The 17,119-nt window shown below is 36.4% G+C and overlaps 1 protein-coding gene across 1 annotated transcript in view; it reads left to right on the top strand.

The window, feature by feature from the left end:
- LOC121315003 (integrin alpha-8-like) overlaps positions 1-17,119 on the top strand; it is a 73,105-nt gene that overhangs the window by 30,032 nt on the left and 25,954 nt on the right. The window contains exons 14-21 of the mRNA XM_041248832.1: positions 2,322-2,367; positions 3,268-3,375; positions 6,982-7,037; positions 7,524-7,678; positions 8,235-8,372; positions 8,917-8,984; positions 10,956-11,103; positions 13,378-13,470. Of these exons, the coding sequence (XP_041104766.1) occupies positions 2,322-2,367; positions 3,268-3,375; positions 6,982-7,037; positions 7,524-7,678; positions 8,235-8,372; positions 8,917-8,984; positions 10,956-11,103; positions 13,378-13,470 (812 nt within the window). The remainder of the gene's footprint in view (positions 1-2,321; positions 2,368-3,267; positions 3,376-6,981; positions 7,038-7,523; positions 7,679-8,234; positions 8,373-8,916; positions 8,985-10,955; positions 11,104-13,377; positions 13,471-17,119) is intronic.

Below are 17,119 nucleotides of genomic sequence, written 5' to 3'. Positions count from 1 at the left end.
AATCTCCAATCTGTTTACTGGGCAGGGAGTTCAAAGCTCATAAAAAGGCTGCATTTGTCATTAGGTTTTAGTGAGGGTCCTATTTGCTGTGAGCCCTGGATCATGTTATAATACCTGCACAGTTTAAAGCATCAATGTGGTAAAAGAATGTGCTTACAAGGCATGTTTGGCGAATGACTTTAACAGACGTGTTTATTAAAAGTGAACTGCTTGAGTTGCAGGCTTTTCCTTCCTCCTCAATGCAAAGCTCTCACTTAGCTGCAGGAATCTTGTTATAGCAAGTACCCAGAGGGATTTCACAAAATCGTTTTAGTCTCACTTTAGCAGAATTTCATGCCAGTCTCAATGATTTGCAGTTGTGATAACCAGATGTGACTCCCTTCAATGAAATTATCCAAATCTAATCTTGCAGTAGGTGGGGTGTGAAACACTCTGCCACTTCAGTGCCCTAGAAGTCGCGTTTAAAAAAGAGATGAAGGAAAAAGGTACTGTAAATCTGGATACTCAGGAATGGGAGACATGGCAAGCTGTCAAGAAAGTTCTTGATATACAGTATTGACTGAAAAAAAAAATCCTTTGCTGTGCCGGTAAAGGTCCACTGCAAAGGTGGTCCGCATATATTGTGCAGTTCTAGTCCCTTTAGAAATTATTAGATACAATAGATTATGATGCAGTGCAACCATTGTAATACCAATGTACAATGCATGACAGCAATGATGACTTGACTTTGCCTCTTTGCTCCCCAACTCTGGTGCTCTTGGTTCGTTCCAGTCTAGAACTTTGCTCCAAGCAAGCCCTATATTAGTTAGTTCAACCTTAGCAATTTTAATTAAAGGACCTGGTTGGAAAAATACCTGGACCGATAGATCTTGAAGAAACAACTGCTCTAGCAGCATCTTATTTAATCAAAACAATAAATGTGTATTTTATGTGCGTAATCTAAAAACTTGTGATTCATTCTTTGGAATTGTGTAGTGTGCTGTTGTAAATATGAATTTATTGTCTTTACTGAGATAAACTTTAGAAAACAATCCATAGTGTATACATTTATATGAAGGGTTTTTACTGTAAAAGCAGATGACCTAATCCTCCATAGAAATAATACTAATTTGTCTTCAATGTATTTATATAATATACTGAAATTCTGTACTTGCTGTTCTAAATTCAGTGTTACAAATATTAAGAACATAAGAAAGTTTACAAACGAGAGGAGGCCATTCGGCCCATCTTGCTCGTTTGGTTGTTAGTAGCTTATTGATCCCAGAATCTCATCAAGCAGCTTCTTGAAGGATCCCAGGGTTTCGGCTTCAACAACATTACTGGGGAGTTGATTCCAGACCCTCACAATCCTCTGTGTAAAAAAGTGCCTCCTATTTTCTGTTCTGAATGCCCCTTTGTCTAATCTCCATTTGTGACCCCTGGTCCTTGTTTCTTTTTTCAGGCTGAAAAAGTCCCTTGGGTCGACACTGTCAGTACCTTTTAGAATTTTGAATGCTTGAATTAGGTCGCCACGTAGTCAAGTAAAACAATATCAAACCAGACAAGAAATAGATAAGGTTAAATATTTTGAGTATTAGAAAATAGTTTACTGTGGATTATCTGTAGGGTTTGAACTTTTCAGTTTTGATTTTCCAAATCTCTCCCTCCCTTTAAATGTTAATTAATTGTTAAGCTGTATCTGCATCCTAATAAAGAGAAAACTACTAATTAAAAGATCGAGATCTTTGCTACAAATCAAGGAGAATTGAAACGATGCACTTGTTATCAGTGTACACTCTGTACTGGGGATTTTATGCTGAAAAGAATCTGTCAGGACAACTCTGTTGAATTAGTGAAAATAACAAAAGCACAACGACAAACTATGCGACTGCAAGAATGAAATGCAGTTAGGATCAGCGATGAGCAATTTGTCACGTCTGTTCGAAATAAAAAATAAACAAAACAGAATCAGACTCAGTCAAGATATGCAGGTAAAAACAAGTGGCATTGTTTTGTAATTAACAGCTTTCTCTGAGTTTAATTGGGAAACAGAATTGGCTCAAAATAAGATGAAAGTGACATTATGTGATCATTGTTTTATTGCATGGTCTTGGTTACTCACTAATGAAATTTAACATTTTGAGAAATCTAATTCAAAGCATCAAAGACAGTGAATCCAAACAGAACTGTGTTTATAAAACTTAGCGATTCCATTCAAGCTTATGCAAAATCACAAAAGTCTGAAAAGGCTGTATTTGATGAAAATCGGTTCAGACTCTGAAATGATTTCCAGCTGTGTATTTCTTTTGAAGCTAAAGCAATTTACTCTTTCTTTATGACAGATTTGATTGTCGGTGCTTTTGGGGCAGGAAAAGCTGTTGTTTACAGGTATGCAAGTTTGATAAAGTGGTAATTTACTGGTAAGCCCTTACATATACATGTACATAATATTTCAGTGAAAAGTGATGTGGGGGGCTCCTAGTTTGACTCCAGTCAGATTGTATCGGTACGTAGGAAGCATGCTTTTTGACTACATATTAGGCTTAACTGTTTGTAAATGCACATCCAGGGAGTGTGTGTGTTTGTGTGTGTGCACGTATGTGTTGCACTGTAATTCTTAAATGGCTAACAAAACACAGTTATTACTATATACAGTAGTGTCCGGCTAAGAGAACACCCCTCGGGAAACAAGCCAAGTGTTCTTACAGCCGAAGTGTTCTCTAAAACGGAGTTAGCCACAAGACCCAATATGAATAAATAAATACATATTTATCACTTGTCATGACACACATGCATAAACATATGGAATGAACTGAACAAGTAAAAGCAAAATAGGCAAGTGTATGTTAATAAACTATAATAACAAAGTAACAGTCAAACCAAAACAACACGGTCAAAAAGCTTAAATTGCTATTACTATGAAATTAGCTGGTGGGTGTGTTTTGGCCTGTTACAATGACAGAGGCAAAAGTAATGGGTGTTACTTAGGTACAGTTAACTTAATAAACTAACTGCCAAAGTAATAAACTAACTGACCTTAATAAACTGTCAAACTAAAGCACAAATTACAGCACCCCTACACACGTTACAAAATGCAGAGATTACTATAATCTTTTTTTCTTTTTTTTAGAACAACATACTGGTTTAATTTGAAATGAAATTAATCTTTAACAGCTTAGTCTGCTCTTCATATACCTCATTTTCTAGTATTGTCATATTAATGATAGTCATAGCTCACCACGCAACACATTACTGCAAAAGACTGACATCTTTGTTCTTTTTACACAGAGCTCGTCCTGTAGTGACAGTGGATGCTCAGCTCCTGCTGAACCCCATGATTCTAAACCCAGAGACTAAAACTTGCCAGCTGCCAAACTCTGAGACCTCTGTGACTTGGTAAGCAGGCATATTTTGGCTGGAAAGGGCGACCTGGCTGGCATAGTGCCCTGAGAATTTGCTTGTGACATTTGGATGACAGTGGGTTCACCCTTGTTTTCTTCCTTAATTTGTGACTAGTTCATGCCTGTAGGTCAATCAGGGTAGCATCGACCTAAACTGAACAAGTCAATTGGTCTTTAAATTAGATTAGGTTAGTCTGAGCATAAGATGCTTGTGCGTTAGACAATAAAATGATTGCATTTAGTTATAAGGTAAACAAGTGTGACAGCTAATGTTGTTCTTAGCTTAAAGTTTGATTAGTCTAATAAAACCTAATAGATAATCGGAATATAAATATCGTTTGTGTGCCAGTTTTTCGTAGGTCAGTTGGGATATTGAATGATTTTTTCTTTATACAGTGTTGAAATGGACCATTGATTAATTTTGCATGCAACACCCTGAGGACAAAATGCAATAAGAACACTTGATAAGCTGAATCATCACTGTAAAAGTCAGTAAGCAGTCTGGCTGAGTGTGCTTGTTTTTTTTTAATTATTATTTAGATATGGTTTAATAATGATAATGTAGCAATAGTTTCTGGGTATCCATATGGTGTTTTTCTGAGGAGAGGTTTCTTACAAATATTAAAGCCCAGCTGAAGAAAAATCAGCAACAGGCAAATGCTTTCCAAGTCCCTAGGGGTATATTTTTACAGCTTTTGGCCAGCTATGTGACTCGGGTAGAGGCTCCTGGAGCACAGTGGGGGATTAGAGGAGCTGCAAACATGGGCATGGTTTTGATGTCTAACCAGTAACATGTCATTTTGTACAGAGAAGAGCTTAATTTGAGCTAAAGCACTTAATTTGAGCTTCTTGAGTGAAATGTGTGATTTCTTGGGGATTATACAGATAAACACAAGATTAGTTTTCCACTGTGAAGAAGCCTGTTATTGTAGTTTATCTGGGACTGATCAGATAGTCTGCTTGGTTCAAAGCTATATTCAGCTATATTCGTGTCCCATGTACAGCTGCTTAACATATACAGAGGTTTTGTAGCCATACGGTTCCTTTATATTAGTGTATTAGCATATATGATGCAGTAACAAAGGTTTTAACCCACCACTGCCCTTGTCATTGTGTATGTCAGCATTTCAGTTCTAATATATTAATTATGAAACCCCCTTGAATGTAACACTATAGAGTAGACCAACCCTCCTTGCTAATCTGAAGGAGCATATATAAGATTTGCATGTATCATGTTTTTAGTAAAGCTGGATGACACATAATGTTTGTGTGGTACACTTCGCACTACACTCTTTTACACAAGTGATTACCAAGGCTTTATATAAACAGCAATACACAGTAATATGCCCTCTGAAGATGCTGAAGATCTTCTGAGCTTGGTTTCTTAGTCTAAAAGTTAGAAGATTAAACAACTGCTTCCTGAGACCCAATCACTTCCTGTGCTTTCTTTCAGTTAGCAGGTTTGATCGCAGTTTTAGCACAAGCAGTGATTAGGTGACAGGAAGCAACCATAGTTTTCCAGCTACTGTGTACCAAAGAATAAAATCAGTTCTGCATATATGTGTATTAGTACAATTTAGGAAATCCTCAATACAAGAAAAAGGGTGTTTCTAGTGCTGAGAGATAAGAACGTTGATTTTAAAGCCTTGGTTATCATCACTATTTGAATGGGTTAGCTAGTTGCCTCTGTTAGGGACCTGGTCAATAATTTGCTGACTTGTCGCGAAAGTCACATAGTGTGTTACCATCTCAAACAGAAAGTGAATGGTAGTTGCTACTACCATTTTGCAGGATTTAATAGCTAGTGCTATATAATGGCATACTGTATTTTTTTCATAGACAAAAGAGCCCTAGCATTGAACAAAACCAAGACTAGATGACTGCCAAATGGTCACCTATATCTAGTAATGCCACTCCTTACAGTACATGCCCTTAACTGTTCAATGGTGACATTACTGTTTGTGTTAGGAAGTGAAAAGGTCACTCTTGGGGATTCGCAGAGGACTGCAGAAATAAATTACTTTAATAGTCCCTTGAGCGAGTCTCAGAAGTATTTTAAATGATACATGGCAAATAAGTTATCCACAAGGAAAGAATTGAGTGAGGTCACAACATATGTGAGCCCTGCAGCAGAGCTACATTTTAAGTATATCAGACAGTGTAAAATGATTCCTGATAATAGCAGGTTTAAAAGTGGAGGTTTTTACATTGTGGAACATCCACTGGAGTGTACATTGTAAAGTACTGTATATGCATCTGCTTGCATTAAATATTCATGCTGAACAATCAATAGTGCAGTATGTGGCAGGAAAACTGCTGCCATAAACTCAGTGTCTAATGGAGAAGAGTGTCTCTGTATAGAAGGTCATTCTATAGTCTAAATTATATCCATTTACCCTACAGGCCTAATTTTGTAGCAAGTGGATTTTCCTCCGATACATATCAGACCGATCTAGCCACATCCAACGCCAGCCTGAACATGTAAAGGCATTGTATTTGGATATCTCTAAAAGATTCATATTAAACTTGTCTAACAGACTTTTACAGTTTGGCACTTTCCAAATTATTTGTCAGTTTCCCAGAAACTATTTATTGTATTTTATTTATTGTATATGGTGTACCATTGCACTTGTAAAAGTTATTAAATAATTATTGTTACTGTCTGTGTGTCAAAAATTGAAGTCCCCAGAGCACGTTGTGGGGGCTATCAAAAAGGTACAATTAAAATTACCTTTGGAAAAAATAACTTAACATTAAATATAAAGTTTGTTTTGTGTGATTTGTTCTTCACTGTTATGACTTTATATGATAACAGACTCATACTTAAAGCACATTGATTACTCATATGTTCTGCATTCTGTGCAGACTCACATCTATGTGAAATGAAATGGTCTGTAGGAAATTATTTGCTTCCCCATCTCTAGTGGCCTTCTCAGCAGGAAGTCATTTCAGCATAATGAATACTAATTGCAGCTAAAATGCCCTGGTATCCAGTAACAAGCAATTATGTACAAGTTGTGTTCATCATTTCATAAAATATTTAGGCTTTTACTTTACTGTTACACTCTTCGTTTTGATTGTTGTTTTAAATGAAAGCTGCATTCCTTTATATAGTAACTCATTTTTGATAATGTAGTAGTATTTTAATTTCAGGTCAACCCCTTGCATTTCAGTGCATTATAGTTCTGGCCCACCATTTATTGATGCATTTTGACCATGCACAGTATATCAGCAGGAATGTTAACAATCCCAAGATAATAACCCAGTGCTTACTTTTGAATATTTTAAAATCATTTACCTGGAATAAAAGTTAATTTGACAGTGATTTCTGGCTGATAGACCTACTTAATAACTCTAAAAGACCTACTTAATAAAACTATTTGAAAGAATGTAACTTTAATTGAAACGATATGTGCTCTTATGAAGGGCATTTTACTACACACATTGCTGTTGCTATTATTATGAAGAATGACTTGTGCTTGTGATATATTAGATAAAGCTACCTTTCGATTTGGTCAAAAATAATACACGCCTTTGATGTGAAGCTCTGTGAAATGGGAACCTGTATTAAAACAGCATTTTCCACTTTATTCCCAAACAGCTTGACTGTAAGAGTTTGTGCAACAGTATCAGGCCTCGGCATACCAGATACAGTAGGTAAGCAGCTGTTTTGAGTTTATTTTGTTATCAAAGACAGCGCTTTCCCAAAAATGGAAATTATGCATCTGGATGTCAAAGAAGTCAGATGCTCGCAAGCTGAAAACATAGCACTTTATCTACAGGGTAGGCGAATCAAAGCCAAGCAAAAATAGCCTCCCACGTTCAGCTGTGATACAACAAACGTACCACAAAAAACACTTTTCCATGTGTTGTCACTAATTATATGGTGATAACGCTTCACAGCTAGATCAAAGGGGAATCCATTATTATACATCTATGGTATTTCAGAACCAAATTTGTAATTCAATGACAGTTGCATATTCAGAAACTACTTAGAAGCTCAATAACCTTAACATTTCTTGGTGGAATTAAAGTAAAGTCCCTGCCGGGGCAGTAGAATGTAAATGTATCAATTTATCCTCTGCTTTTGTTTTTTTTATCTGAAGATGCACGGCTTTAAATGCTTAATTTCTGTCTCACCAGCTTTACATGCTGAGCTGCATCTGGATCGGCTGAAGCAGAAAGGAGCAATAAAAAGGGTCCTTTTCCTTGAGAATGCCCAACATCAGCACACCTTCCAGCTGCTGATTGAGAAGAGGAAGCATCAGGGATGCCAGAACTTTCTTGTGTACCTAAAAGTGAGTATAGCAGCTAGGATTCCTCGACCACCCTTAGCAGACACTTCATTGTGTACTTTTCCTGCCAAGGAGATATTCAATATAGGATGTTCATCTGCGGGAGATCTATGGGAGAACAGTAATACAGTAATGTACAGTAATACGCCTAAAAATGTTAGTAATGCCATCAACATAGAAAACACTCAACAGCATTTAATGAAGCTACAAAGAGGTGGCATGCTTTGCTTTCTAGTGCAGCACTGAATTAGCTTTGTGAAATGGGAGGTCATGTTCTTGAATCCTATACAAGTCAAATAGAATCTCAATTTGCTTATCTCTGCAAAAAGGTTACCGCATCTGCCTATTAAGGGTTCCTAACTGACTACATTTTATATCTTATATTTATAATCAGCCAAATAATCTGTAATATGTATTCCATACATAGATAGGTTTAAACACTTTCAGAGTAATGTGTTTTATGGCAATTAATCAAAGTGAATGGGTTGTTATGAGTTGGCAATGCTTCACGCTATTGATCCTACTCTCTCATGATTTCCATTGCTGTTGTTTCTGTCAGGATGAAACAGAGTTTCGGGATAAGCTGACTCCTATCAGCATTGGGTTGAATTACAGTCTGGACGAATCCAATCCTCCTGGGGGTTTGACTCTGAAACCAATATTGAATTATTATGGAAAGCCATTTATTCACGAGCAGGTATGGTTGCATTGTTTATGCTCTTCAAAGTGGGCAGTTTATTGATTTATCTGACACCGCTTATTTACGTTAATAAAATGAAGTGTTTGAAAATTTATTAACAACAGAGTAAAGGTGTGGTAAAGCTCAGGCAAGATTGATAAAAGCGTATCTTTAATAAGACATGGATTTTCACGTAAAGACAGAAATAAGTTAGAATGGCTATTCCTCTACTTGTAGTTTTTGATTTAAAAAAAAATACAATAATCAGAAAAAACGTGTATTATGAGAACAATACATGATAGAAAAGGCATTTCCAGAATCGTGTTCCTTACTGCTATTACAGCATACTTAGTAAAAATAAAAGGTTCTCATGTAATGGTGCCTTTGAATATTTCTTAGTTTTTAGTATGTATAGTACTTTGTGAAAAAACATTTCCCGGTTTCAATCATGACATCGTGTTTGTGCATAATATTAATCTTGGCTTGTAATAAATACAATTGTATGTGCATTGAAAAAAAAAATTGTATAATTGTGAAATATTTTGTTTAATTAATAACATAGGTCTACATTCTGGTGGACTGCGGAGAAGACAATATGTGTATCCCAGATCTGAAGCTTTCAGCCAGGATGTAAGTCTCTCAGCATATGTCTAGATAAAACATCTTCTGAGATTTGCTTCTATTTCTGGGGTGCCATGTGTAAAAAAAAATAAAAATAAATAAAATAAAAAAGCATTAATATTTGAACACGTCTTTTTTTTCCAGTTTTTACTTCAATCTTGTATTTTTTCCCAGATGTAACTTAAATCTTTTATTTTTTCCCCAGATTTATAAATGTTGTGAAAATATATATTTTTTTAATTGTGTACATTCAGATATAATTTATAAATCTAGTTATAAGATTTAACATTTAGCTAAATATTTAATTTAATCTAAATCGCTTAACAAGAGTTCTGAGCTCTGCCCGCTTTGTGCTTTCACATGATTTGATTGGCTCTTGTAATGCTAATCGGGAAATATACAAATTTCAGCATTTCAAGAGCCAATCAAATCGCTTGAAAGCAGGCGGGCGGAGCTCACTTGCATACAAACTCCAGATTTTAGATGGCCAGTTAAACATTTAGCTAAATGTTAAATCTTGTAGATTTATAAATTCTATCTGAATGCACACATCTAAAAAAAGATTTATTTATTTTCTCAACATTTATAAATCTGGGGCAAAATACAAGATTTAAGTTAAATCTGGGAAAAAAGTTAAAATATTAACTCTTTTTTTACACATGGCACCCCATGTATTTCTGCCTCCATACAAATCTACAGAGAGTGTAAACCTCTGAAGGGGCAGGACCTTCAGTAAAGAAAGAGCCAGCCTGACTCCCCCCTTTCCCAATATTACACAGGGCAGGTGAAGCATATTGGGATCCCATTTTATATGATGATCCCGGAATCTACATTCTAGTTTGTCGTACTTTGCTGTCTCTGTTTCAGTGATTTCACAGGCAACAGAGCATTCTTCTCTGGAAAAGCGCTACCATGCATCTATAAAGATTTTCGAACTAAAATATATATATATATATATATAAAATATATATATATATATATATATATATATATATATATATATATATATATATATATATATATATATATATATATATATATATATATATATATATATATATGGAACCAACACTATTGCATATCCAACCAGAAGATACTAACATGTCATTAATGTTAGAAGTGAATTCAATGTATCTACCTGTGCTGAGTCTGTTGTCTCAACAGCTGCATGTCATTCGTTAGTATACTGTTATCAATGCAATTTATTAAATACTGTATTTCAGGCAATTGTCACCGAAGTACAAAGTGCATACTTTAGTTAAAAAAAAATAAACAACAATTCTATGCTAACAGATACTGGTGAGAAGAAAAAGCCAAGCTATCCACCAGTTTATTCAAAACAATGGAAACAATAACAAATTAACAAATTATATATAATGTTTGTGATTCCAAACAATGCAGCAACCTTTAGAGGTCACCCTACAGTTACTCTAAGTAAGAATACTGATGGTCCATACTGTTGGTTAAAGTACAATTCAGCTCATTTCGACAGGAACAATCCAGGCATGTTTAATCATTTGGTAATTGATTATAATGGTAACCAATAAGATAGAATTGAATCTTAACTGATTTCTGTAGTTGCCTATGAAATCCACCACTGAAGACTAGCCCAGTACTTGAACCGTCAGTCTAGTGCAATGAATCTGCTGGGGACTAACAATAATTAACATTTCAGCTTTTACAAACAGAGGCTGTTTCAGACGCTGAATACAATTAAATACCAAACAATCTAACTCTTTAGACACGCTTTACAATAGGACAATGTGTAACAGCAAGTTGGAAAGATAAAGCATAATGCCATTCAGAAAAAAAAAAATCAATCTATTTATCCTTTAGACATGGTTTCTAGTGGACAGCTCTTATTTTGAGTGGATTAAGTTTTATGAATCCCCTGTGTTTTTGTTGGTAAAGGTGTACCACATCTTCTTCAAATTGTATTCACTTCTCAAAGCGCTAATAAAACTTTGATCTGCCCTACAGGGACAGAGAACAGTTAATCATCGGGGAGGAGAACCCACTGATGCTGACTATAAATGCACAGAACCAAGGGGAAGGAGCCTACGAGTCAGAGCTCCATGTGCTCATCCCCCAAGAAGCAGATTACATCGGGGTCGAGCGCAAGAATGAGGTAATCGCATCGGGGTCGAGGGCAAGAATGAGGTAATCGCATCGGGGTCGAGGGCAAGAATGAGGTAATCGCATCGGGGTCGAGCGCAAGAATGAGGTAATCGCATCGGGGTCGAGCGCAAGAATGAGGTAATCGCATCGGGGTCGAGCGCAAGAATGAGGTAATCGCATCGGGGTCGAGCGCAAGAATGAGGTAATCGCATCGGGGTCGAGCGCAAGAATGAGGTAATCGCATCGGGGTCGAGCGCAAGAATGAGGTAATCGCATCGGGGTCGAGCGCAAGAATGAGATAATCGCATCGGGGTCGAGCGCAAGAATGAAGTAATCACTTCAGGGGGTCATGGTTTTTAATTAGGGATTCAATCTATTTCAGCTGGACCCACAATAAATGTATCCTTAAACCATCAGACACGAAGATGACAGGAATTTAGTATGTTATGAGCTCAGCTCCTCAGACATCTTCGCTTTCAGGCTGCTTTTATTATTATTAGTTTTATTGTTGTCTCTGAAGACTAGTGATTGAGAGGCAGAGAAGGGGGTGGGTGAATGTTGAAGGACAGAATTGCTTTTACTGCATGGATATTTGATGAGCCATATCTAATTTAACAGAAGGACAGCACTTGATAGTTCTTGGCTTTTGTAAATGCAACGGTATATTGGTGGCATAACTAAAATAACTTCTTAGTCAAGTAGACTTCAAGTTTTAACAAACTGTTTACATTTTTAAACTCATACTGCACCCACTATATTATACAATAAAATAAACATGAGACTTTGGCTGTTATACTTTTTTCTGTCCTTGAAACTTGGCTCTTGTTCAGAAATGTAAAAGGATTCATTTTTACGTCTAGGTGTCACCAGGCACAGCATGTCTCATTTGCTTTAAGTCGCCACATTTCAAAATGGTTCAGTTTATACAACCTTTAACATGAGAAGTACAGTCAACACTTGTTATGCAAACCAGGGCATACAGAAGTAAGCATAGAAAAGCACATTCACAAGTGAGGTTGAAGCCAGCTTCCCTGAACAGAGTCAAGGGGTTGAATAATGTAGACGGATATTGTTTTGTGATCAACATGTTCTCACAGCTAACATTAACTAGTGAAGATATAGAGATTATACAGCTATTTGTCTGGATTGGGCACTGTTTTTGGATAGTGTTTACTTGAGTAAAATTGGCAAACCATACCACCAGTTGGTCTGCTTTCACAATGCTTTTTTCCCACTTTCCTTAAAGTAATTGAAGCTAACAAAATCGTTCCATAAAGTGTCTCCACAATGCTATTATAATCTGTCCATTATGTAGGTCTTAAATGTGCAGTTTTGAAAGAAACATATGTATTGTCATTTGCAAACATTATCTGGTACTACGCTAGATTCAAGAAAACTGTTTAGAAGCCACACTTTTACTGCCTGGGTACTTTCACCTTCTTTCAGCCAGTAACATGGTTTGAACTAGAAGACACTGCTGAGCTGAAACAACCCAGGGAGAACAAGTGGAAACAGATAACCCAAGAAAAAGGCATAGAAACTGACGCTATCCTTTAACCTAAAGCAGTGACCTATATAATCTGCTTTAATGTGTTTCTTATAAAACTGCACATTTGAGACATAGTAGCGAATGGAAGGGCAAAAAAAGAATTATGGAATTATGTTCTTAGCTGCAATTACTTCAAGAGCTTTATAAGAAAGTAGAAAAGGAAAATATAGCTGTAAGTGATTTAAATGTATTCCCGTGTAATTACAGATTATCATGATAGTGTGGCCTTGACTGCAACACACATTCCAAATGACTTTTTTGGCTTCCCCCACATCAAGTATGGTGTTTATTTTCTCTTGAGCAAAGTAAAAAGAATAGCAGGACTTCCCTGGGGTGCCTCGGGTTCTCTAGAACAACTGTGGCCCTTCTAATTGGGTTTTCTCTAACAATAGGCTGTTTTCATTACAGTGGTATAAAATATCTAACAGAAAGGAGCTTTTCTTGCGAAAGCGTTACTCATTCCGACTAGGTAGTATCACTTTTCTCACTATGGCTTTGGATACTGTTAAATTAGATTAGGCCCAGGCTCATCATGCTGTCCAAATGAAAGAAGACATAGTTTCAAACCAAACATGCCACAGGCTATCCTGTACACGAATGGCTGACCTTTCTCAGGTGACTGAAATCCAACAGTTTCACAGCTGCAGATGCAATCAGGCAGTGCCAAGGAAGAAGCACGCTCAGGAGTGTACATGGCTGTTAATACTGCCTGCTTGTCTTTTCTTTTTCTCCTAGGCTTTACAGCGACTGAACTGCGAGTACAGGATGGAGAATATAACCAGAATGGTGGTTTGTGATCTAGGAAACCCCATGGTAGCTGGAACGCAAGTAAGAGAAAAACCAAGATGCATTTCATTAATTCCCATGTAATTCAATTTCAGAAAGAGCACTAAAGGAGAGGTTACACTTATGGTGCTGTTTCTACACAGCCCCTGCTAATCTCCCCAGAACAGGAAATTGTTTGCGTAATAAGATACAGCTACAGCAAAGAGACTCAGTGATGGATCACTTGGGATCCACAGATCAGTATTTAACACCTGTTAAATATCAGCATTTTTTTTTCCACAGCTCCGTCTAAAAACTCTGCCGTTAAAAGGCCATCATGCAATTATCAGAATGATGGATTTAATAGATTTTATTATCCAGGCAGGTGACACTTTTCAAGTATCTGATTCTGTTGAGAGTGGGGGGGGGTCTGATCGTTCAAACCAGGGCGTTGACTCTGCAGAATCCGGTTATTAAGATCTTTCTTGTCCAATGGCAACACCTTCGGTACAAAGTGAAATTCATCCTGCATAAATTCCCTGGCAAAACAAATGCCTGAATTCAATTTATGTGCTACTTGTAAAGTATCTATTGACCCCTTTGCATTTTCACAATCTTCTGTTTGATTGTCACACAAACACAGTCCTGTGCAATTGTTGGCCCTTTATTGCAAACATGTGGAGTCACTGCTTTATAAAAAGGCTTGGAAGCTTTTACTATTTTTTTTTTAATGAACAAAACCAGTATGAAAGTTCATACAGTTGAACCTTAAATTATTAAAACTGGACAGTACATAACTCCTTCATACAAAAGGTAGTTTATGATGTCGAGTGGCTTGGAAAAATAACATACTGTAGGTACTGATCAATGGTGTGGACACATTTGGGTTTTATTTATATATATTTAGCATACTATTGCTCATTGTTAAATACTGTAATATTAATAATAATATTGTAATATTAATATTGTAATAGGCAGCTTGTGACATCTGCAATAATTATCAGACAGCTTATCTCCTCAGTTAACATATTTAACAAGTATGCGGTAAGGATTAATGGGTGATCCTATGTAAAACAATCAGTGTGGCCACTGTACTTTGTCAAAATTGAAACTCGACACCCACATTTGCTGGAACACTTTGGACAAGTGCCCACAAAATCCATCTGTCGTATGCAGTATGATTCCTGTCGTATGGTGGAATGTTACCAGAATCAACACGTGATTGATCAAACCTCAGTGTAAATTTTGAATTACAGATTTTTAAAGTTATAAATACTTACTGTCATGCTCTTAGCTCTGCTAGCGCTCCTAGTTCTTACCTGGACACTGCATGTCCACTTTCAAGCAGGCCAAACTGTGCTAAATAGTGTGGAGTAATACTAGCTAAAAATACCTAATTCCACAACAGCCTTGTATTTCTCACATATACTGTAAAGAAGAGTATTGACATCTGCATGGTCTATAATTTGATCATGTTATAAATCCATAATTCATATATATTGAGGATCAATGACAAGCAGACAGTGCTGACTCCCTGTTGGGCTCAAAATGCTACTTTTATACATTCAGTAAGACACATATATAGTGGGAATTCTGCAATGTAGTGACATTTATCTTACAGAAGCTGTAGCCACTATAAAGTAGAATGCAGCAAAATCCTAAAATAAATAAATATATATTTTTAGTGTGCATGTGTTTGCATTTGAATACATAAGCTTTACAAAACATACAGTTAATTTTGAATTAAACATTTAAAATATGATTTGAATATGGCAATCTGGCATAACCCAATCTTTCCACTATGTCTAGAGCATTTGTAATATTTTAGTCTGCTATTAAGTTGACACACACCAAATATGACAAAAAAAGCAAATACAGTAGAGTATTATTAGGTAGAATTCTATTACACAATTAAAAAGCCATTATGCTTGATTTCCCTAGCTCCACAGATCTAGAGGATACTATGAAGTACTATGAATTAAGACATGCATTTAAAATAAATACTTTTGACATAGATAGATAATTATGCTTGAGAGCAATGGTGGAACTCTGAATGACTTCTGAGTTCTGAAAGAATTCTGTGGTTAAAAAAAAAAAAAAAAAAGAAAAAGCATTAATGTGGTAATGGATTTTTGGAAAATGCTGTAGAGCAGATTGTAACCTTAGAACTAAACTTTAGAAATGGTCAGAGCCAAAAGAGAACACAAAGGGAACAGGCACGCCAGTGACATTTTTTCTCAACCTGTGTGAGACATGTTGAGATGTACTTTATAGTAATTACTCTACAAGGAATTTTACTGTAGAGTTTTGTATGTGGGATTTAGTTGCATAACAAACAGTGAAGGAAAAAACAACAAATTTTAACACTTTCCAGATTTGTTTGTGGGGGGCAGGGGGTTCTGGTTAAGGGGTTAAATACAGATGTGATAAATTAGCATGTCCCCCAGCAATAGGATGATATTACCACAGCACTGTCTCCTATTTTAAAGCTGGCGTCAGTGATTTTTTTAAAAAATAAAATGCCCATGTATTGCATAACGTGTACCACAGATGTGTAAAAAAAAATCGAATTAATTTCACAGGAAATCATCCATGTTGTGGCAGATGTTGAACAATTTTCCTTTAAATGGCAATTAATAGATCATTTTAGGTGGGTATTTATTTTAATCTAAGTAGCACAGGCCTGTAAATGTGCAATGGAAACCAACTCTAATTTCATTCACACAAAACTGTCTGTGCCAGCTCAGCATACATTATTATTAGTATTATTATTAATTAGCCATTTAGCAGACTCTTTTATCCAAAGTGACTTACAGAGACTAGGCTGCTGCAGAGTCACTTACAGTAGAACCTTGTTTTTACGTCTTATTCGAAGGACAGAGCACAAGGAGGTTAAGTGACTTGCTCAGTCACACACAGTAAGTCAGTGGCTGAACTGGGATTGAACTGGGAACCACTGGACCACCAAGTCTCCAAAATTATAGTGAGCAATGCACATAAAGACCCCCCTGCCCCCCACAAGGGACCAGAACCAAACTAAGAGCAAATAGCTTTTTGATTGCTTGAATACAGATCTTACAATACCATGAATATCCTTCAAAATTGGATTTTATTTTACCTTGTTTTTAGGATTAACATGAATTACAAAGAACATTGACCACGTGGACTGCTTATAAACCCACCCATTAGTTATCATTTGATGGTAGTTACAAGGCCATGTTTTTGTGTAACTTAATAAAAAATAAAAAATAAATCTGAAGAATGTATATAAAAAAGTATACTCAGTCCTACTGTTTAAAACTCTCTGTTCAGCCTTTCCAAACCAGCCTGACAGACAGCTACCTCTCCAGCAGATGTTGCCACTCCTGTGTGCAAGATAGGGAGCATGTTTTCATGCCAGAATTGAATTTGCTTGGATTTTCCTCTCCATCTATTATTAAGTGTTTGGCCTAGCTTTGGGACAGAGATAGGACATATCCAATACAGAGACTGGCTTTGTATCAATAAATAGTTAGCTGACTGGGAAAGTATATTGCATAGGTCCATGATGAGTCGCATGTTATTTTGCTCTTCCAATATCTATTGTGTCACACCATTAATTATTAGCATTGCAGTGTCCTTTTCTGACTCAAGACCATAAATACTTTATGGAGTAGAATGGCAGATGATTTATAGTTAGAAAGGGGCTTAAGAGTAAATAGCGGGATTCCAA

Source organism: Polyodon spathula, chromosome 4 (genome assembly GCF_017654505.1).
Source record: "Polyodon spathula isolate WHYD16114869_AA chromosome 4, ASM1765450v1, whole genome shotgun sequence".
Lineage (NCBI taxonomy): Eukaryota > Metazoa > Chordata > Actinopteri > Acipenseriformes > Polyodontidae > Polyodon > Polyodon spathula.
Note: the sequence above shows the minus strand (reverse complement) of the source record. Positions and strands in the feature narration are given on the sequence as shown.